The sequence below is a fragment of the Talpa occidentalis genome, unplaced genomic scaffold (genome assembly GCF_014898055.3).
Source record: "Talpa occidentalis isolate TD23 unplaced genomic scaffold, MPIMG_talOcc4v2.1 talOcc4.8, whole genome shotgun sequence".
Lineage (NCBI taxonomy): Eukaryota > Metazoa > Chordata > Mammalia > Eulipotyphla > Talpidae > Talpa > Talpa occidentalis.
The window spans coordinates 984,799-1,007,500 of NW_023605194.1; the positions used below are offsets into that span (position 1 = coordinate 984,799).

General features: G+C 63.0%; 1 protein-coding gene across 3 annotated transcripts in view; it reads left to right on the forward strand.

Annotated features, from left to right (window-relative positions):
* EBF3 (EBF transcription factor 3) overlaps positions 1-22,702 on the forward strand; it is a 97,427-nt gene that overhangs the window by 63,557 nt on the left and 11,168 nt on the right. For all 3 annotated transcript variants that reach the window (XM_054690283.1, XM_037496497.2, XM_037496496.2), the window contains exons 8-10: positions 2,463-2,580; positions 7,238-7,368; positions 7,799-7,925. In XM_054690283.1, the coding sequence (XP_054546258.1) occupies positions 2,463-2,580; positions 7,238-7,368; positions 7,799-7,925 (376 nt within the window). The remainder of the gene's footprint in view (positions 1-2,462; positions 2,581-7,237; positions 7,369-7,798; positions 7,926-22,702) is intronic.

Below are 22,702 nucleotides of genomic sequence, written 5' to 3' on the forward strand. Positions count from 1 at the left end.
AATTCCGAGACCCTGTGAGGGTCCGTGGGTTGGTTTTAGGGACTATGGACTGACTGGGTCCTCAGGGGGTGTCACCGGGGGCACGTTTAGGGGGGCGGGACCTCCAGCCCCTCCTTCACATAGGGCTGCCCCTGCCTGCTCCAGGCCGCACACCCCAGGAACTTTCCCCGGCTCAGCTGCCTGCCCCGAGGTGGACGGTCCTCTGCCCTCCTCTGCCCTGGCTGGGCGAGTCCCCTCGCCCCCGGCTCTCGTTCTCCCCACAGAGAGCTGGTGGGCTCGGGCATCAGTCACACCTTCTGGGGAGAGCTCAGGAGGCTGCCCCAGGGGCGGCACCTGCACACACGCCGCGTTGTTTTGCTGATTTTAACTGTGACAACAGCCACAACAGTGACTGGTCCCCATGACCAGAAAGGCGTTGGCAGAAACGGCTGCTCGACCACAGGGGTTTGCCAGACGACCCTTAGCTGGACCGAGGTGGCTCGGCGCCCGCTGCAGGCCAGGTGCGGGTGGCTCTTGCCGGCCGTGGGGCCTGCTTCTCCGCACCGCTGGCACTCCCAGGCGACGCCTGCCCACAGCCTGGAGGCCACACGTGTCTCAGCAGAGCGCCCAGCGCCCGCCACGTCGCTGCTCAAGGACGTCCTGCAGCCTCTTTTGCTAATCTCCCGCCTCTTGAAGGTTTAACGATGCAGGAGCACGTGGGCCCTGCCAGCTGGCTCTGTAGAGGTGCTGCCATGGGTCCCGGCCGCGGCCTGTCCGCCTGCTCTGGGCTGAGCCCAGCGCCTGACCTGCAGAGGGGCAGCAGGGGGGACAAGCCCTCCCTGCACGTCATCTTCTCCTAGCGCGTGACGTCCAGGAAGGGGCAGGCCCAGTGGACCTCCTGTCCGTAGGTGTCCGTGCCTGCGCCCAGAGATGGGGTCCGGCAGCCCGGGCGGGGGCGGCAGGCAGATGGCCAGTGGACGCCTGGGACAGGAGCAGGTGGGGTCAGGGCCCTCCCCAGCCTGTGTAGGCGGCTGCCCGCGGGCCAGGCCAGAAGAGAAGCCGGCCAGCCGGCGGAGCTGGGCCCGGGAGGCGGGCGGCGGCGGCGCCATGGGGCCTCGAGGCTCGGGGCCTGGGGCTGCGGGACCCGCAGAGGGCGCAGGGAGTCACCGAGCAGGTGTCCCCGGGAGGGCATGGTGGGGTGTGCTGGCTGCTCGCCTGCCTCTGTGTCTTGTGCAGCCTGAGATTTTTAATAAAAACTCAGTTACAGATACACGCATCACATACAACATGTAACTGGGAGGTTTTCTTGCCCCAAGATCCGATGAGTTTGTCATCTTTGGTCGTCCTTTCGTCCCTAGCGGATTTTGAGAGCCGTTTTGGGTTTATAGAAAAGTCCCATCAAAAGTCCTGGGCCCCCCCATTGCCGCCCCCCGTCCTCACAGTCCCCCCTTACGGGCATCTCACACCTGGGCCTTCGCCACATCTGATGAACCGATGTTGACACGCGGTGACTCGTGGGGTCTGCCGGGTCCTCTCCAGGGCCCGGACACGCACCCGCCCAGCCCTGCTGTGCCCGTCCCTGCTGGGCCCCCGCGGCCCTGGCTCATGGTCTCCGGGCCGGGCCCACCACCCACTGCTGCAAGGCCCGGGCTGACCCTACATCTGCTGCCCCAGCCTTCTGGAGATGACGGCCTGATGGGTCGCGCTGTCCACGGCCCGCGCCCGGCAGGAATGTCCCTCTGTGGAGCCCTCGTGGCACCACGCCTGGGCTCGCTGGGGCGGCCTCGGTGGCCAGGTCAGCCCCGCGCGGCAGCGTTGCTCTCCTGCGAGCCGCGGCTGGGAGCTTGGGGGTCTGGCCCTCTCTTCCCCGCCGCCCCCTGACCGCAGCACGGGCAGCCTTTGGCTCCAGCGGAAGGGGGTCCCCTCGGCAGGCCGCCTTAGCTGAGAGCTTGGGAGAGGCCCTTCCCAGGCTGGCCACATGTCCTCTCGCCTTCAGCTTGGTCTTTAGATGCAAAAAAGTTCAGTGCAAGCCCTGAGTGGTAATTGTAGGGTTGCCCCAGACCCTGGGGTGCCAGAATGTGGGGGTGCCCCCGACTCGGGAAGCCCTCCTCCGGCCATCCCGACCCCGCGCCACTGTCGGGGGCAGTTGCAAGCGAACTCATTTTAATTAGATAAACTATCAAATCAATAGATGAACAGATCAATCAAAGCAGCAGCTTTAAAATGAGTGGCTGGAGGGGTGTTTCTGCAGCTAATGGCTGGGAGGACTCTCTGAATTGAATTCACTTGTTAGCATAATAGGAGATTAAACTGTAATTAGGGGAGCGGTTCTGAAGAGCCGCAATCTCCAGTCAAAACAACAAACCAGAGACCCGCCCACCCCGTCCCCTCGGAGCCGCTGCCTGCTGGGGGCACCGAGCCGGTGGGCCCCCCCCCTCCCCCCGCCCTCGCGGCCGCGTCTCAAACCCCCTTCCTCTCCGCAGGTGGTTGTGTCGACCACAGTCAACGTGGACGGCCACGTGCTGGCCGTGTCCGACAACATGTTCGTCCACAACAATTCCAAACACGGGCGGCGGGCCCGCCGCCTCGACCCGTCAGAAGGTACGGCCCCTTCTTATCTGGAGAATGGTACGCCCCGCCGCCTGTCTGTCCGTTTGCGATGCTTCTTTCCGTTGCGCCATCCTCCGTGTCCATGCACGCCCGTCCTCCCCGGGGTCAGGCCTCCCGCCCGCGGGCCGGGCCCTCCTGCGAGTGGACGGGACACAGGCCTCTTGGCCCCCTCGGCTGCCCCGGGAGCCCGGCCCCCCCCAGCCCCCCATCCGGGTCACGTCGCTGCTTTGCTTTCTGTTGCCGGGAGCGACTCTTGCCGTTTTACTTCATTTGCTTCTCCTTGGGCTGGTCGTGAGCCCACCCGGAAGCGCACCCCAGATACCTAGTCGGTGGGGGTGCCTCCCGGCCCAGTCAGCTCCCAGTGGACTTCGGGACCCTCCCCCGATGGAATGTGTGCACGCGTGTGCGTGCGTGAGGGGCCGGTGGGGGCTGTGTGAGCACAGCAGTGTAACACGTTTCTCCCGAACGCTCCAAGCCGCCGGTTTCTCACTCTGCCGGCTACAGGCGAGGGCTGTGGCCGCGCGGGCAGGAGCCAGCGCCCTGGACGCAGCATGGAGCCCCGGAGCTCGGGCCGGCCCGCTCTGCGCACAGGTGCTGGGCCTCCGCGGCCTCCCCAGCGTGTGCCCGTGTCCTCGCCCACACCCGAGAACACGAAGTGGGCCGAGAGGGCCGCGCCAGGTGGTTTTCCCTCCAAAGCGAGTGGCGACACGACGCCGGGGCCCCCAGAGCAGGGACACACGCACGGAAATCGCCTCGAGAGGCAGCCTCCAGGCTGAGATGGGGCCGGGAGCCGGCGGGAGGCAGAGGCGGGCACGCGGGCAGGGGGCGGGCATATGCAGATGATCGTAATGAAATACGATTCAGACATGAACACGGGAAGACAATTTATGAATCTGCTGTGGACCACAAAAATAAACTAATTTGTTTTTCTACATTAATGACTAAGGTATAAGAGAACAAAAATATAATAATCAAAGGTCGCTCTGGGCACCCGAGCCATTAGAACTGTGGCGTGCTGTTTATCTCCTTCCTATGCACGGAGGAAGGTGTGTGTTTTGCTTAGCAACCAGCGCTAATGAGGCTCACAATTAGGAAGGTTGAATCCCCGTCCCCAGCTCCTGGGTCCCCGGGGAGCCGGCCTGCGACGTGACAGGCTCACGGCGGCCCTCAGCCCTCTGGTGTTAGGCCGTACTCTGGGTCCAAAATCAGCCTCCTCTAATGAGCTGTTATGATCTGAGCGCAGTACAAGTATTTATTTTTGTAAGTAGCATGAAAAAGCATTTGACTCTAAGCAGAAAATACAGCATTTAGAAAAATAAAGGCCACTGGCGGGTACCTCGCCGGTAAGCCCCAGCGCCTCAGAAGCTGTTTGCAAAGCGATCCCGCTCAAGAGCCTTTCAGGGCTGCTTCTCAGGGCTTATCCGCACTAACCGAGCTCTCGCTCCGCCCCGAGAGCGGCTCCCGTTTGCAAGCGCGAGTAGGTGAGCCAGGACCAGCCCGCTTCGGTGCTCGGGGGCCAGGCCCTGGTGCCGCAGGAGCGGCGAGCCCGGGGGCCGGCGGGTTCTCTCCAGGATGGCGCCGCCCCCGCGCGCCCAGCCCTCCCGAGAGGGCCAGCCTCCCGCCTGGCCAGCGCCTGTCCTGGGATGGGCGTCGGTTTTGCGTCAGTCCCACGTTCTTCAGGAAAAAGCACCCACGACGCGCGGCGGGCCGGGGGCAGCCGCTCCCGGCTCACACCTCATTATCCAATCATCTCACAGTCAGCGCAGCGTGGAGCTCACGCCGCCTTCCGGGGAGACGGCCCTGCTGCTGCCCTGCCCGGAGCCCCCGAGCAGCCCGGTTATTTACAGTTCGGAGCCGAGGCCCGGCCGCCGCCCTCCACCCTCGGCGCCGCGCGGCCACGCGGCCTCTCGTCTCGCCTCCTTGTCACTTGTCCCTCGTCAGCGGCTCCGGCCCTGCTTAAACCTTCCGTGAGCCGGGCCCAGCACCCGGCCTGCAGCACAGAAGCGATTTGCATGCCAAGTGCTGTAATGTGGTTAGGTTTATGCAATAAGGACAAGCGAATCCGGGCTGCGGGGCTTTAGCGAGTTAAGGGGAACAGATGGCCCTGGGAGAGGTAAAAGGTATAATCCCATCAGCTGGAGTATCAGCCAGCCATCTGGACATCCCAGCACAATTACAAGACATTTTAGCAGGCAGAACAAAGAAGTCTTCATGAGGCAAGATTAGGCCTGTTTGAGTGCCTCAATATTGTGAATGCAGGCGGAGGTGACAAATGCCGGGTATTACTCCAGAGAGCTTGCTGATTAGCGGGGACCGGCCGGGGACGCTGCTTACTAATAGAATACCGGGGATGGCAGAGACCCCCAGCCGGCCAGGCAAACCCAGCGTTGGGGTCCACGGCACGGGTTCAAGCGGCACCCCTTCCACCTCTTGAAGCCCTCGCCCGGCCGCCAGGCTCCCGGCCATGCGCCGGGGCCTCTCTGGGCCAGCGGGCCGGCAGAGGCCCGTCCGGTCACAAGCGGGTCGTTCGGGTGCGGTGGGGCCCGCAGGGAGGGCCGCCCCCGGCCGCGGAGCCCCAGCCCGGGGGGAGCCAGGCCACGCCGAGGGCGGGAGACCGGGGCCCGTCTGCAGGGCGGCTTCTCACAACTGCCTGGGGAGAGAAGCGGGGAGCAGGCAGGCGGGGGCCCCATCCGCACCGCGCTGCTGCTCCCCCTCTGCCACCTTCAGCTGCCGGCCGGCCCCTGTCATCTGCTCGAGTGCATTGTGCGTGTGTATCATTAGATCTCCAGCGCTGCCTGTGTAATTCATTTTGCTATGGTTCCCACTGAACACATGTCCCCGCTCTCCGTGTGCATTGAAATGTATGCAAATGCAGGCGGAGGGAGATGGCTATCGGGGCGCCGGCCGCGTCGCCTCTGCGAGGAGCCCTGCGGGTTCCGGGCCGCGTGGCTCTCTCTGGGCCACAGCTGCAGGGAGCAATCTCCTGTGCACGCAGTGGATCCTGCATTTTTTTCTTTTCTCACCTCCAAAGTAAATTTGTTTACTGTAATTTTTTTTTGTGAATTATTTGCCATAATTGGCTGTGCTGATGAAGGTCACCCCCTTGGAGGAGACTTGTCAGTCTTTAGAGAGCTGATCCTTTTCAAATGCTCTCCATGCAATTAAGAAAAGCAAATGTCACTCGGAAGCCTCAGAAATGAAAATTTGTATGAACTTATTAGCATGAAGTCAACAGCGCTAGTTAAGGGCAGGTTCCCCGCGCGCGCCGCGCCCGCGCTGCCGAGGGAGCTGCGTGTGGAATGAGCAAATATAACCCCCGCTAGTCCAACATTAAAGCAAACAAAGGGGGGTGGCTGTCGGCGGCACGCTAAACAACAATAGCTAATGGTGATTAACCAGGCGGGCTGCCCGGCCGCCCGACCCGTCAGGGAGCCCCGCGCCGGCCGCACGCTCCCTCTTGGGGTTCACGCAGCCCGCGCCCCCACCCGGGGTCCCTTCCCGCGGTGCGTGACACGGGACTCCGGGAGGTGAACAGCCTCCCGCCCCCGAGATGCCCACGGGAGGCTCCCGGGTGCCCAGCCGCGCAGGGGAGCCCAGGACCCCGGGGCCCGCTCACCGCGCCCCGACCCAGGCCATGGGGGGTCGTGAGCAGCAGCGGAGGGGGACCAGCGCCGAGTGCCCTGGGGGCAGGTCGGCCCTCCCCCAGGACTCCTTGTCACACCCCGCCCCCAGGGCGCTGGGAGAGGCAGGCGGCTCGGGTGGGGCGTCGTCCTCTCCCTCGATGGAGGACAGAAGCCTGGACCCCACTCCTGGGGTTGTCACATGCAGTCTCAGCCCCCAGCACTTCTCGGGGCCACACGGCACCGGCACCTGGGCTCTCTGCGTGCCCAGGGGACAGAGGTCGAGGGGACCCCAGCCTCCCGCAGACAGGACCCCACAGGGAGAGCGCCCGGAGCCCGTTAGCTGCAGGGGGCACCCGAGCCCCAAAGGCCTCGTGGTGGGGAGGCCCGGCCAGCCGGAGCCAGGGGCAGGCTGATCAAAGGGCAGAACAAAGCTGCCTCCACGAGGCCGCAGCCTCCACAGCCTCCTCGTGGGCTGCTGGGTCCTGCGCTGCCCACCCCCCGGCCACACCTGTGCCCTGCTGCCGACCCCTAGACCCCCAGCAGCGCCGCCATTGGAAGGACGCATGCAAATGTGCGCGCCTCGAGACGGGGGTCAGGCCCACGCGGGGCTCCCGTGGACAAGCAGTGTTAGGTGGAAAGGGGTCCCTTTGACAAGAGAGTTAATACAGCGCGTTTGATTCCTCCCCCCCGATGAAACGTGGGAGTAGCCCTGTGGAGGGGCAGAGGCAAGTGGAGTTCTGAACCAAAAGGCCGAGTTCGCAGCTCGGAAAGCCCCAGCTAGCTGCCCTGGTCTCCCTCAGCCCAGCCGGCTCTCAGTGACCGGCAGGCGGATGACCTGCGCCCTGGCAGATGACCTGGCCTGGGCCCTGACCGCGGCTGCCACGGGGCCCCGCACGGCGCCCGCGACCCGGCCTCTGTGTTAGCTGGTGCTTGGGGCGAGCTGTAACCCGCCCACGGGCCGGCCCTGTGGCCCTCGCGGCGGAGCGGGGCGGCCGGCCCTGAGGTCTGCCTCTCCCTGTGCACAGCCACTCCGTGCATCAAGGCCATCAGCCCCAGCGAAGGCTGGACCACGGGGGGCGCCACCGTCATCATCATCGGCGACAACTTCTTCGACGGGCTGCAGGTCGTGTTCGGGACCATGCTGGTGTGGAGCGAGGTAAGCCTGCCCGAGGGGGCACTGGGGCCCGCCCCCAGGGCACCGGGAGAACGGCGGAGCCCCCGCACAGCACACCCCCTCCCAGGGACGGCCCTGGGGCTCCTCGGTGGGCGGGTCCAGGCCCCCCACCCCGGGTGCGGCCCCCGGCGGCCCCAGTGCACCGGGCCGCGAGCGCTGGAATTACTGGGAGCAGGTCAAGGAGACATATGGAGGCGATTTCCATCTGGATGATGCCCCGCGGCCTTTCCTGCGCGCCCAGACCTGGGGTCACTTGCAGATATTTTTCTTAAAGACAGTGCAGAGCTCAAGTCTCTGGGTGACAGCCAGGAGGGGCGTTCCGAGCCCAGGGCCCAATTTGTGCTCATTTTGGTAATTCTGTCCGACCGGAGCCGCCCCGGGCCGCTGAGCCTGCCCCTGTTGCTTTCCACAGCTGATCACGCCCCACGCCATCCGCGTGCAGACCCCGCCGCGGCACATCCCCGGGGTCGTCGAGGTCACCCTGTCCTACAAGTCCAAGCAGTTCTGTAAAGGTGCTCCTGGGCGCTTCGTCTACACCGGTGAGTGCTTGCTTCCGACTTTCTCCTCCCGGGAGAGCGGCTGTGGCCCGAGGGGGCGCCGGCCCGAGGGGGCGGGAGGACGGGCCCTGGCGGATGACAGTTTCTGCATCCTTGTCCAAGTTGGCCTGACGCTGTGGACAAGTGGGTCCCGCTGGCTGAGACGTGCTGCCCCCCCCCCCCCCCGCACCTGCAGAAGGCACGGGCGGGGTGTCCTGGCAGCAGCTCCCCAGATTCCGGGCACCGCATGGGCCTGTCTTGGGGCCAGGAGCCCCGGGGCAGCGACTACCTTGCCAGTCTGCCCTGTCGGTCACCGTGGTCTCCCCGCGCAGGCTGAGAGAGGTCAAGGCTGTCCTGGGGTCACGTCTCCAGCAAGGGGGGGCTCCGACGGTAGCTGGTCCCCTCCTCCCGGTCTCGTCTCACACCCACCTGCTTCTAAGGGTCAGTTGCCAGCGAGGCCGCCTGGGCCACGCCTGGGTGGGGACACGGTGTGCTCCCACCAGCACACACATCACCACGTGGGACTTGCCTGGGGCTGCCGATGAGAACCCCAGAAATAAACTCAACTTAGTGCCCGTTGCGCTTGGGCCTCTATCCTGGCCGTCTGCAGAAAAGCAGGTGTTTGAGAAGCACAAGTGCTTGTTCTGGAAAGGCCGGCATGGGTCCCCGGCACTGGCCTGGCCTCCAAGGGGGCACAGCTGCCCCTCTGTCCGGCAGGTGGGCGCCCGGTCCCTTCCACGGTGGGGTGGAAGCAGCAATGCCACATGCCCTGGGGGAAGGGCTGAGCGGAGCACGGTCTCTTGGCCATTGTCACCCAGGGCCATGCCTGACTCGGAGCTGCTGCCCGTGGCTGCCAGTGATGCTGAGGTCCCGGATGCTGGGTGCCCAGCGCCTCCCCCTCAACATCCCGTGGAGAGAGGCAGCGGCCCCACTGGGTGTAGCACGGTGCAGTGTTCGAGGCCCCAGAATTAAAAAGGAGACACGTCAAAACGGGTGTGCAGCTTGGGGTGTCCTGTAGCTCCTGGGTGAGGGCGGTGTTGGCAGAAGATGCACCGCTGGGGTGTCGTGGGAACTTGCTGGGCCCTCACAGCCCTCAGCTGGGGTCCGCCTCCGTGTGTGACCGCACTGCCCGCACACCCTCGGCCTCTCCTCAGCCAGCTGCGTCGGGCAGGCCTGAGTCCAGGTTCCTGGAGGTAAACTTCAAGGTGGGGCGCCAGGACTTGTCTGCTCTGCCCCGTGGTGGCTGGGGCATTGCCTTGTGCCTCCACTGCACCCCACTTTCTCCTGGGTCTACCTTGGGGTTGCGTGAGTGTTGGGGGGACTTGAGGCCCATGGGGGTGGCAGCCAACAGACCCCCTCTGTCGAGAGTCCTGGGCCTCAAAGGGTTGGGCACGTGACCGTGCCAGTGGCCTGGCTGGGCAGGGCGTGGAGGCTGGGCGTGTGCGAGGCGGGGACGCCCTCTCGGACCCTGCTGTCAACCAGACCTCGCAGAGGGGGCAGCCCCAGAGAGAGGCTCCCAGCCGCTGCCACGAGTGGTGACGCCTCTGTGAGCAGAGACGCGGTGGCAGGAAGGTCCAGTGCTCCTTCCTTGCGGCCTGCCGATGTGGGGACGCGGCCGAGGGGCCGAGGGAGGCCGCACAGTGTGAACACGCAGGTGCTTCTGGACACCCAGCCTGGGCGGGCGGAGCCGCCGGTCACTGCTGGGGAGCTCATGGCCATTGTCTCGCCCCTCCGGGGCCGGTGTGGGGTGTCAGTAGCGCCCCAGGACCTGGCCCCCACCCTGCCAGAGGGACCCCTTCCTTGGCCCCCTCTCCAGGGCTGATCCCCTCGGAGTGGGTGCCAGCACCCACCATCCCTGCCACTGGACACCACGACTGCTCCCAGCTGCTGGGGCCCCCGGGGCCACGAGCTCAAGGTGCCGGCTGCCCAAGGCGCTGGGGTTTCCGCCGCCAAGTGAGCTCCCACGAAGGGGCGTTTCAATGGGGCTATTCAGCGAGCTTAGCCTTGCTGGTGGGAGGTTGGTTTATTGCCTCCCCCCACACCCCAATCATTAGTGGGAATATACATTTCAAACGCTGTGTAAGGGATACGGGGCTACACTCTCAGGGAGCCGAGGAAAGGTGGGGTCATAACCTGTCTGACCTGGAAACTTCTGTCTGATTTGCATTGCCCTGAAATTGATGGGGACAATGAAGCAATCACTGGGAATTGCATCCCCGCCCCTGAAAACTGAGCCAGACCTTCTGGAAGGCAGGACACGGGCACGCAGCCCCTGCAGGGAGGGCGCCGTCCCCTGGGCATCTGGCTCCCATCAGTGTCCCCAGCCGGTGGCGGCTGGGACCCTCACGCCCAGCCCTCCCCGCGGAGGCGGCCAGGCCTGGGGCATGAACCCGGCGCGAGGGGCCCCGGCAGGGGCTGGGGCGGCTGTGCGGGAGCCTGAGCGCTCTGCTGGCAGCGACACAGCGGCCTTCCCAGCTCCAGACCCCGTTCGTCAACCCAGAGCGGGCCTGGGCCTCGGCGCTCGCCTGCAAGGGAGGCCGCCAGGCCCCGCCGTCCCCGGCCTCGCCGCTGCTTTCAGCCGCGGTCAAGACGCAATTGCCCTGGGAGGCGGCGGTGTTCAGTTGATTAGCGCGGTGAATTAAAAGAATGACTCACAGATGACATGTCCAGCTCCTCCAGCCCAGCCCCGCGTATTCCCCGTGAGCCTCACCCCTGTTGTAAGAAGGTCAGAAATTAGAGAGAGAGAACAGTTTTCAAGCGGCCAGCACTTAGGAGCAGAATTAACAATCACTCTGTATGTAATTGCGAGTTAACTGTAAATTGCCTCCTAGACTGTAAAACGCAGCGTAGACGGTGGGCACCTAAAATTAAATTAATGAGATATTTGCTGCATTTAAAAGCGAATAGTGCAAATTAATAACTGAGTGCAACGCCTGTTTTAATATTTGTCTAATAGTGTATCACTTGCTTGTTTAATAATAATTAAAACGGTCCCGGAACGTCCTACCTGCGAAGGGAACAGTTTCGTGTTCCTCTCACCGGTGGAAACACATCAAATTGTTAAGAGTAATAAAAGAAATTATTTTTTAATTAGAATATAAGCATTGCGGTGTTATTTGATTAAGACAAATTGGAAGTTGTACGCTTCTAATTGAAATTATGTTCCAACGAAAACTGCGTTTGCACACGTGTTTCCCCGCGTGAAGGGCTCGCGCACAGGGCCTGACACCCTCGAAACGGCATTTTGGGGCCCCGCGGCCCAGAAGAGACCCCCATCGGCGGTTGCGGCCCGGGGTAGCCAGGGGCTCTCCCCGTGACCCCGCGCCCAGTGTCCTGCGGCCCGGCCCGCCAGCCACATTTCTTTGGGTCAATTAAAGAAATTATCACAAATTACCGGGAGTCTGCATGTCGTGCACGCAGGCCGAGCCCGGCGAGCGGCCTCGCGCAGTTGGCAGAGGAGAGTAAACAGGCCGGGAGCTGGACGGCTGAGAGGCTGTCGCTCCGTGGGGACATAAAAATGGTTATTTTCTGCACAAAGACGTGCATTCAGTCTCGGCTTATGAAATCATTCCTCAGCCAGTAATTGCTAACAGTTTGTGTTCTTTCTGATACAGTATTTATGTTTCTTGGTTTTTGTAAAAGTCAGATTGTGCCCGAAACGGCGACACGTCGGGGCGGCTGCCCGGCTGGGCTGTCCTGGCGTCCCCGCTGCCCCTGGCGCGCGTCCACCATCCGCCGCACTTCACTGCCCCCCAAGAGGCGCCCGAGCGCCCGAGTGTTTTAAAGATCTTTTGTGCGCACTCGATGGGACTGTTTGGGGTGCGGGGTGCTCGGGCCCAGGCCCGTCCTGCTGCCCGCTAGGCCCACGCTCTCCAGCCCATCGTGGCCCACGGAGAAAGGGCTGCTCCCTGCCGTCCCCCACGAGTCGCTGCCCTACCCTGCCAGACACACGGAGCGGCCCCTTAGGCGGCCTGACTGTTAGAAAATTCTGACGGCAAATGCAGGCAGAAAAAAGGACATTTTAACCCCCGGTCCTGGACTGGGCGACGCGTGGGCCCCCTCTGTGGTCAGTGTTGCCCTCCCCTGCCCTGCTGTGTGGCGGCGCGTCCCAGCCCGTGAGGCCTGTGCCCTGGCCGCTGCCGCGGGCCCAGCTGTGGTGGGAGGTGTCCGGGGTCCTGGGTCCCTGGGGTGTGGGACCTTGGCTGAAGTGAGCTGTGTGGAAGCTCAGGCCCTGTCCAGACCTGGGCAGCGTGGGAGGAGTGACCAGTCCCCGGACCGCCCCCCTGTCCTGCACCCCGTTGGCTGGTCTGCGCAGGGTCAGCAGAGCCGAGCTGGCCCTGACTGCGGTGGCATCTGGGTCTCGTGTAGGGACCGCCGGCTGGGATTGGGGGACTCCGCAGGGCCCAGGGGGAGGCATCCGCCCGGTGTCCTTGAACCGTGCGGCCGGGCGTTAGACCAGAGGCCCACCCGTTAATCCGCAGCACGCTAAGTGGGCGCTGCCCGCGGGCCCCGTGACGGGTCCCCCGGAGAGGGGCGCGGGGGCGCAGCGGCCCTTCTCTGCTGTCTCGGAGGCGGCCGGGAGAATGAGACACCGTTTGTGCTGTTGCACAAGTAGACTATTTGTCCTAATCAGTGACACCCATTTACTAGAATTGCTTAAAATGAACTATGCCTCATACAGAAATCGCACATTTAGAGAGTTCCATTCATCATCTGAAAATTGAGGGCCAGTAAACTTTTCTGCTCCTCCAGTGGGATCACGGGCATGCATCAAAATGTTAAAAATGATTGGTGAGAGGGAGCTGTCACCCATTTATCAAGGAAAAGAACATTATTTGCTAATTTCCCAACCAGGCTGGTGACAGGGTGCTCCGTCTTTAGACCCGCGGTGACCAGCATGGCCTTTTTGTTATTAGTACGAGTCAAGCGCTTTTGGGCAGTTGCTAACAAGACACATTTGTCTGTCATCGCGGGGCTTTGCTTGCTTTCCAAGTGGCTGTGACCAAAGTCGGCACCGCGGCCCGATTGGCTGGCCTTCCGGGGCCGCGCTCGCCCGCCCGGGAACCCGCTGATAAATCACAAAGTTTCCGTGTCAAGGTGAAGGTATTGACTCCCTGCTCCCGACCTGACACAGCGCAGCGAGGAGACAGCCATTCGTCTTCCCCAAAGGACAAAAGAGTCATCCGTGTCGGGTGCTGGTGCGGGGCCCGGCCCGCGGGGTCCCGCTGGGGTGCCCGGCTGGCGGGGGTATGTGCCCGGCCCCGCTGCTCAGGCCGGAAGGGGCTGGGGAGGGTGTGGGTGGCGGCCCGGCCGGCCGCTCACAGCAGCTCCACGGAGGAGAAGCGGGCAGAGGGCAGAGGGTGCAGAGTGCACATAAGCCGCAGCTGACCTGGGGAGGCCCGGTGCTGGGAGGCTCCCTGGGCTCCGGCCCCCCGTGCTGAGGGAATAGGGCATGGCCAGCGGCCCCAGGGGAGCAGAAGCAGCAGCTCTGTGCCCCCTCGGTTCCAGCCAGGCACTGCCATCCTCTGCGCCCTTTACTCTGGGGAGTCTGCAGAGTCTTTGGCGCGCTCGCCGGGAGGCCGTCTGGATCCCTGGTGCTGGCCTGGGAACGGCCACTCGGAGGTCATGATAAGTCCAATCACTTGGGACTTCGGCAGTTGTCAAAAATGCAAGATGACCCAACTTTCTTAGAGTGGCTTTTAAGCAAAACAACAACAAAATGGGAGGCAGTTTGGCCAGGGATGTGGACTGTTCGCTGGCCCAAAAGGAAGTTTCGCGTGCCCTTAACGAGCAGGTGGTGTGAGGCGGGGCCCAGGGGCGGCCACGCGGCTGGCACAGGCCCTGAGCAGTGCGGTGTGGAGCGCATTGAATCTGAAATATGGACGCTCCCACTGCGACAGCCCAGCAGACCCTGGAAGCCAGCCTGGAGGAAGCTCCCTAAAGGCGCCTGGGCGGGGCGGGGCCGGGCCTCCCCAGCCCTCGGGACTCTCTTCTGAGTCTTCTGCTCACCGATGCCTGCCTGGCGGAGTGAGGGCTGCATCTGAGGCCGGTGAGACCCCAAGTCAAGGTGCCTGGGGGCCGGTGTGGGGGGTCCTGCCAGATTCCTTTGAGGCCTCATTGCCAACGCCCTTGAAGGCCCTGCTCGGCGCCGGTGGTGCGTCTGCCCCGGTGGGGCTGGGGGCCTCGGCTGCCTCCCCTGAGGCTCTTTGGCGAGGACTCCTAGGTGGGTTTGGTCCGGAGGTGGCGCCCTGGGCTGGCCCTAGCGCCTGCAGTCCCGGGATGCCTGGGACAGGCGACATGGTTACGGTACCAGCACAGAGTGAGGGGCTGGGGCAGAAGCACCCACAGGGCCCGTCGCGGTCCCACCAGGGTCAGGCGGCTGTGGGCGGCGCTGGACCAGGGGCAACCCTGCCCCTCTGCAGCTCAGGCTGGCGACTTGTGGCCTGCGCTTACACAACCGCCGCCGTCTTTGGGAAGAGCCGTGTGAGTGTGAGTGTGAGTGTGAGTGTGTGTGTGTGTGCGCGTTGCGGGGGTGACGTCTGGTGACATGCCCCGTGCCCCGGAAGCTCCTGCGGTTTGGGGGTTCTGTGCACTGTTGCGCCCACCAGGCCAGGAGCTCAGCTGGTTGGGGGGACTCGGAGCTTGGGTCTCTGGTGCCCACAGCCCCTGGCCCTCCCCGTGGGGGAGCAGCCAAGACCCACTGCTGGCCTGGCCGGGTCCAGCTGCACTGGGTGAGCATCCGGTGCACAGGCCACGTTCACAGTCCTGCTGCCGCAGAGTCTCACGGGAACAAGGAGGATGCAGGAGAGGAGGGAACAGTCGCAGACACGCCAAGTTGTAGGAGGAGAGTGACAGCTGGCCCCGGGGTTCCATGGGGAAGCAGCCCCGTAGAGCCGCGGTGGGGGGATGGGTGGGGCTGCCCCTGGACATCCAGCACAGGCGGGCTCCGAGGAGAGGTGTGAGGGGTGGGCCGGGGCTGGGAGCAGACCGGGCGGCGGGGCGGGGGTGGGGGGTGCCCTGGTGCGGCCACGAGTTTTTCTGAGCAGATGGTTCGGCCCGAACCGCGTGTGGCGTAGGACGGTCCTTGTCGGGTGTGGAACCCCAGCCCCGCATCCAGGACTGGGGTTGGGCTCCAGTCTTGCTTACTCTTGGCTGCGGCTCGGTGCTGGGGACGGTCCTCTGCCCCACGCTCGGCGGCAAGAGCAGGTGCCACAAAGGCCTCCGCGGAGGGGCCACGCCCGCGCTGCTCACGGTCACTCAACATTTGTACTTTATTTTTCACTCAGGTCACTGACTGTGTTCTCCACCCAGTGCATTCACAGGGCACAGGACGGGCGCAGGGGGTGTGGGCGTGCACAGGTCGACTCCCGGCCCTCTCCCTGCAGGGCGGCAGGCCCCTGGCCATCAGGACACCCGCCCCGCCCCCGCCCAGGGAGCACTGCCTGTCTGTGCCGTGGCCTCGGCAGACCAGAGAGGGGCCCTGCAGTGTGGCCCTGGCCTGGGCTGTGCCAGGGACGCCAGGGGGGAGCCAGCCCTGGGCGTGGGGGCTGGGGCTGGTGTCTTGGGGGCTGGGGCTGGGCAGCTGGGGGTGGCGGCTGTTCTCAGCGACCACATTGTGCGTGTCCATCTGTCAGCGGGTGGCCACATGGATTTTTTAAAAAAAATTTTGAACTTTTGTATTTTCTTCCATAATTGTTCATTTCTGAACAAAGTTTGAGTCCCCCTCGTGTGTATTCCCATAAGTCTCCCGCCCCGTCATCACTGCAGTCCCTCGTGTTCTTCCCGCTCCTGCTCTGACCCCCGCCCTCGCCCTCCCCTGCTGGAGGCCCCGATTCTGAGGCGGCAAGTTCTGTCCTTTGCTATTTGTGACCCGCTGTTCTGTTGCTCTGTAGCCTCCTGGGAGTGAGGCCACCCTGTAGTTTTTCCTTCTGACTTTCCCTGAGCAGCATCCCTCCCGCTCCACCCATGCTGCTGCGCAAGGTGCGAGTTCATCTTTTTTGGCGCTGAGTAGTATTCCCCTGAGCGTCTAGACCACGCCTTCCTGACCCACTCGTCTGTTTGGGGCATGTGGGCCGTTTCCACACCGTGGCTGCAACGAGCACAGCGCGAGCGGGCGTGCCTGGCGGCCTCCTGGCCCCGCAGACATCCGCTGTGCAGACGCGCGACTAACGCCACCTTCTCGTCTCCTCCCCGCGTGGCGGCTATGGGAGGCCCCTGCACCGCCTGGTGCTGTCGGGCAGCCCTGGGGGCTCAGGGCGGGGCTGCGTCTTGTCCGGGGCGCACCTCCGGGTGGGGGCACGCAGCCCCATTGCAGCTCCCGCCTGCGTGGTCTCGGCCTGCTGACCAGGCGCCAACCCGTGGCGCTGGGCCACAGAGGCCCGCGCCGCCTCGCGCCTAAGAGCTTCCCCGACACGGACGCCTGCTCTTAAATCATGGGCAGCGTCCGACTCTGCCCACTCTTCGTCCCCGCGCGGCGCCTTCGATGCTTCTCTCTCATTTTCCAGCTGCTTCTCTGAGTAGAGGCTGGATGTTGGCACCGTGTGCGGGGGTCCAGGGAGGGGCGGCGCCTGGACCCTCCTCCCTGTCGGGCCGGTGTGGCCAGGGCTGGAAGAGCCGTCGCCAGCGCACTCTCGGGGTGCGCGCCGGGCCTGAAAGCGGCCCAGTGGCCGTCAGAAGACATTGTTTTGGTGACCAGGGAGCGGCGCTGTCCCTTCCTGTGCTGTGTGTCCCGTCACGAGGCTGCGCCTGCGGGTGGGGTTGGGGCTCGCGCCTTTGTGCCCCCCGCACCCCCACCCTGCCTGCTGAGGTCTGTGATTGAAATTCATTGCCAAATTTATTGAGAAATTAATGAGAAAAGCTGCAAAGTATTGACTTTGAGAGGAAAACACAACTCATCTTGAATGAGGAGGAAAATGCAGCAATAATTTAGCCGCTATTGATTTGGCCCTGTCCATGTATCGATCTTCATTTTACAATATTAATTTGCACCTGCAATCGGCTGCAAAGGGAACCGATTTCATTTCGTGGCCGCGTTAATGTGCAAAGCATTAGGTGCCCTTAAGAAGTGGGGGTGTTGCACGTCGTGTCGGGAAGGCAGATTTTTTTTTTTTCTACTTTGGCTTGTTACTGAAATGGACTAAAAATTAATTTTTTTGTCGGACAAAATATGAAAGCAAAAACCCATCTCAAACGCGCCCTCGTCTCCGGCCGCCCGGCCGCTTCCAGGCGGGAGGAGCGCCGGCTGCCGGGGCCGCCCGCACCTCTCATCACCATGCCCGGATCAGTTCAAAGTTCATGAAATTTCTATGAGCATTGATCTCGCCCCATTGATTTTTTTTTGCAGCAGATCTTTGAAATTTTAATTTCCCGAGCATCTGAATTTCTTATAGATGAAATGCACTTGGAGGAGACAGTTGATGATAAAGTGGAGAACTTAGCATCATTTTAAAGCCTAAAAAAGGGAGAAAAAACAGGCCTGCGCAGAGCGCGTTGATGGCTGGGAGGTGGTGATGGAGGCGTGCGGCGGGGGCAGGGATGCGGGGGGGCGGGGGCGAAATATCAATTTTGTCCTTGGTGGCCACACATTTTTAAGGCAACTTTTTATACAGTCATTTCTGAAAGCAGAGCTATCTGGAGGAGCAGCAGGACGGAGACGCAGCCTTCACGGCGCGATCATTTGCTCACAGCGGTCTTTATCACCTGGTCAAGTTCACCTAGTTACTTATCAGTAGGACATTTAATAACCTCAAGGTGATATAATTGCTATTGGCATTTTTCCCCCTTGGATTCAGCTGGTTAATGTGTAAACTACTTGTCAGCAAATAGCACTTTGTCACTGAAATCACTAACACCCTCTAGAGGGATGTCTTTGTATTGAGCAATTTAATTTTACTTTATTTAATTTTTACACATTACAACCTGTGCTCGCTCAGGCACACTGAAGACTCGCGTCTGCGGGGCAGGGTCTGGGCGCCCCGGCCGGAGGCTCCCTGCATCTTCCCGAGCGATCCGTCGCCCTAATTGGAGCGAGCTCTTGTCCCTCAGAACGGAGCTGCAGACGCTCTCCTGATGCAGTTATGCTGCTAATGTGAAAAACTGCCTCATTACGAGGATCTGTTTGTAGCTGGAACATGCCTGCCTGATGACACATGCGTGACGGGGCAGTCACAGGAAGAGGATCATTATTGAAATGGGGCTGGATCCCGTCTCCCCGCAGCCGGCAGCTGGGCCGGGGCGGACGCGTGTCTTCCTGTAGTTATTGTTGCCGTTGGTCCTGCAGGCAGAAGGGACGTTTGTGTAAAGCCAAAAACTTCTCGTCTCTCTCTCGGCTGGGGCTCCGGCCTCCACCCTAAGGGATGGCGCTCAGGAGCTCCTGTGCCCCCGGGGAGCCGTGGTTCCGGGAGCTTCCGCGGGCCCGGCTGGCGCGTGGCTGTCCCCACGAAGCCTTGTCCCCGAGACCCTCCTGTCGCGGTCCAGCCCCTGTTGGGGGAGGGTGGGGGGAGGGGGGCCACCACCTGGCAGGCAGTCCACGGCCGCGGGGTCACCTCTGCTTGGGGGGCTCCCCACGGATGGACACCCTGGGGTGGGTTTCCCACCGCAGAGCCCCAGGCATGTAGTAGCTGCTTAATAAATGTGGGAGAACGCGCGGGATTTAAGACGGTTCTTTTGGCTGCTTCCCTGCAGCTGTGCGCGCCGCACCTGCCCAAACAGCAGTGCGCTTCCCGCTCTGAAATTTGGTTTCTGGGTTATCAAGCAGAGGTCCTGCTCACTCGTCCCTCGCTTAATTGAATTGGGTTTCTATGTTAATGGGCTTGCTAGTCAAACCTAATGAAATAATCATACACATTTTGGGGTGTTAGAGATTAACACGGACCTGCGGGCAGGGCCGGCGGACAAAGGAGGTTAAGCCATCAACACGCAAACGAAAGCCACGTGTGTCACAGAGCGAGCGGCCGTCTCTGCCCGCTGGCTCGCTGCCCATCCCAGCCGACGGGCCCCGCTGGCCGCAGCTGCCGCGCAGAGGCAGTGCCATTTTCTGCTGCCACGTTAGCTCCGGCAGGTCCAGCTCGAACTGACATCACACACCGTTAAAATTTTATCAATTGCGGTATGATTAATCCCCAGCACACGCGTGACTTAAATATTTAGAATGCGTCGTCCGCGTGACTTTAAGGCATGTGCAGTAACGAGGTTCACTCCAGCACGCACACATGCGCGGGGGTCCGGGGCCCCCCCCAAGCTGCACCGTCCCGCCTGTGGGGGGCACCGAGGCGAGGGGCGGCCCGGCTGCCGGCCTGCGGGAGCGACGGGGACCCGGCCTTTCCTGGGCAGCCGACCGCCTGCCCCATTGGGCGTGGAATGTGACTCCTGGCCATTCCAGCTTCTGCTTCACTCAGGTTTTATTGCTGTGTAATTTTCTTATTCTAAAATAAAAGCTCTCCCACAAAAATTACTATGCATTAGGCCGCGGTAGCCTACTCAAATGGATATTAATACAGTTTATCTCTAAAAGGACGAACAATGTATTTGAAACAGATAGAAGGCCCCCCACTAAATGGGGAATGTTAATATCTTATGGCACGTTAATAAAGAGATATTTCACAAGGGAGATTTGCTTTATGGCTTTTGATACAACAGCCTTATAATCTGACATATCTTAAATGATATAATTTTGCACATACATCCGTCTCTTTTATACCCAGCAGCCCATCTTAGCGAGATTTGAATTCAGAACAAATAATGGGCGCTAATTACTTCGGGGGAGTGCAGTGTGGGAGCTTAAAGCCGGTCCTCTTGGAGGCGGGGACGCGGAATCCGCGCCGCAAAGTTGGGCGCTTATAATACATTTTGAGAAATGTCTTGTTTTTTTCCCCTTCAGCAGAAAATAACATTTGTTTGTGTTGTGTTTAAGGCAGAGTTTAAATTAATTTAACCCAGTGACACATGTTTGGAGACGACGCACGCTGCTAAATAATTCCTGGGAATAAATTGCTCAGGAACCAAGTACATTAATTTGCAGCTCTCCTGATGCTGACAGATGTGAGGGCGGGGGGAGGGCCACGAATATTAACATAAAACAAATTTGCTTTATTCTTCTTCATATTTCCTCCTCAGCCGGCTTGAGCTCACCCGAGCTCCTTCTCTAATTATCCACGAGGTCAGTAAGCAAAATTGGGAAGAAGCTGGGAGATCAATACAAATTATCCCTGAGCAAACCAGTGCTGACAGGTTGAATTGCAGCATATGTTTACCCAAAATCAGGCAATTTATCTTAATATCAGCAAAGTAATGCAGTGCAGGTGAAAGGTCAGGCAATCTCTCCCCCTCATAATTACCCAGTTCTAAAACAGGAAAGTGGTATTGATTGGCCCGGCTCGCGCGGTGGCTGGACGTGCCAGCGCCCTGCCCGGGCTGGCCGGGCCCTGGTCTTGTAAACTCGACGCGCGGAGGATTTATTGGACGCGCGCGGCGGGCCCGGCTCCTCGGCTTCGGGGCTCGCTGCCGCCGCGGCGCCCCCTCTCCGGGGCGGCGGGTCCTGGGGGGCCGGCTCCGGGCGGAGGCGGCCCGCGGCCTCCCACCGTGGGGTGCGGTGCCTCGCCCCCCCGTGGCTGCAAGGCCAGGGGGTTGCGGCTGATTCTCCACGTGATTCCTGGGGCTGAAATTCCCCGGAGGGATTTCAAGCTGCAACAGCAGCGCGCCCCACGCACATGCCCCCATGCACGCACACAGGCCACATGCACGCACACGGGCCACATGCACGCACACACGTCCACATGCACGCACACAGGCCACATGCACGCACACAGGCCACATGCACGCACACACGTCCACATGCACGCACACAGGCCACATGCACGCACACAGGCCACATGCACGCACACACGTCCACATGCACGCACACAGGCCACATGCACGCACACACGTCCACATGCACGCACACAGGCCACATGCACGCACACGGGCCACATGCACGCACACGGGCCACATGCACGCACATGTCCACATGCACGCACACACACAGGCCACATGCACGCACACAGGCCACATGCACGCACACAGGCCACATGCACGCACACACGTCCACATGCATGCACACAGGCCACATGCACGCACACGTCCACATGCACGCACACGTCCACATGCCCACACACGCCCCAGGCGCGCGTGCAGACTGCACACGCAGCCCACATGCACACACGTGATGCTCGCCTGCATGCCCTCAGCCACGCAGGCTGCGCACACCCCATGCGTGCGCACCCGCTCGCGCGCCCATGCACACGCCTGCACACATGCGCACACACGTGCTCGCCCCGCCGTGCCCTCCCGGCTGTGACCTCCAGGGCTGCCGAGCCCCTCAGGCGCCCCGCGTGCCTGTGGGCGCCTCCGCGCGGGGCAGGCCCCGGGAATGCGGCTCTCGGCGCTTCTGGTCATCGGCGAGAGGGTCCGGCGGGCCGAGGCCCGGGCGCCAGCCTCTCCCCGAGGCTCCCCGAGGAGCGCCGGCACCTGCGGACCATCAGCGCCCCGCCCGGCCCGGTCGCTGCCGAGCGGGTCCGGCCACGGGCCGGGGGGGGGGTGTCGGGGGGTGGGGGCCCTGGGGGTCGCGGCCCAGGGCTGCGAGGCCCCTCTCTGCCCCCCTCCCCCACCGCGGGGACGCCGTGGCGCGGCTCGCGGGCGCGGGGCGGCCGGGACATGACAGATTGTCCCCCAAGTCGCCGCTGACAGCTTCCGATGATTAATGGTTTGATTATGAAGTGGGTTTACACATATGGAATTTACATCACAGAGAGTTAGGGGTTTCGCCCTGTCACCCCGGCGCGTCCCGGGGCGCGTCCCGTCGCGCGCGGGCCCGGCCGCAGCGCGGGCCTCGCGGGATCGATGGCGGATCGATGCGCTATTACCGCGGAGACGTCTCACTCGCGCGGGCCGGAGGGGGTGCGGGGGGGCCGGGGGCGGCGCCGGGGATGGGGGCGCCGGGGTGGGGCACCGGGCGGGGGGCGGCGCCAGGGATGGGGCGCGCGGGCTCCGGGGCGCCTCTGTGCGGGCGCGGCCTCTGCGGTCACCAGCGACACCCCGCGGCCCTTCGGGTCTCAGAGACGCCTGAGTTTCGGCGCTGCTGCTCGACGGGCGCTGCTGTTCGAGGGGCGCTGCTGCTCGAGGGGCGCTGTTGCTCGACGGGCGCTGCTGCTCGAGGGGCGCTGCTGTTCGAGGGGCGCTGCTGCTCGAGGGGCGCTGTTGCTCGACGGGCGCTGCTGCTCGAGGGGCGCTGCTGTTCGAGGGGCGCTGCTGCTCGAGGGGCGCTGCTGCTCGAGGGGCGCTGCTGCTCGAGGGGCGCTGCTGCTCGACGGGCGCTGCTGCTCGAGGGGCGCTGCTGTTCGAGGGGCGCGGTCTGCGGAGGCCCCGCTCGCCGCGCTCCGGCTCGGGCAGGGCCCCCGGCCGGCGGCGCCTGCTAAACAGGGGGCACCCCGCGCGCCGGCTGATTGATGGCCGCGCACAGTTCACAGGCAAATGCAATTTGCGGGGTGAAACGATGACGCGCCGTCGGGGCCGGGGGCCGGGGGCGCAGCGGCCGTCCAGGGTGCCGCGGGCGCGGGGTGCACCGCGGGGCCGCCGCTTTCCCGCGAACCCCGCGAACCCCGCGCGGCGGCCGTGGGCGCGGCAGGTGCTGACGGCGGCCGCCGCCCCGAGACGCAGCGCGCACGGCCCCCCGTTTCCACGACATGCGGGGCAGCCCCCCGACTCTCTTGCAGCCTGACGGTAGATCAGAGCGAACCTTCGCTTTC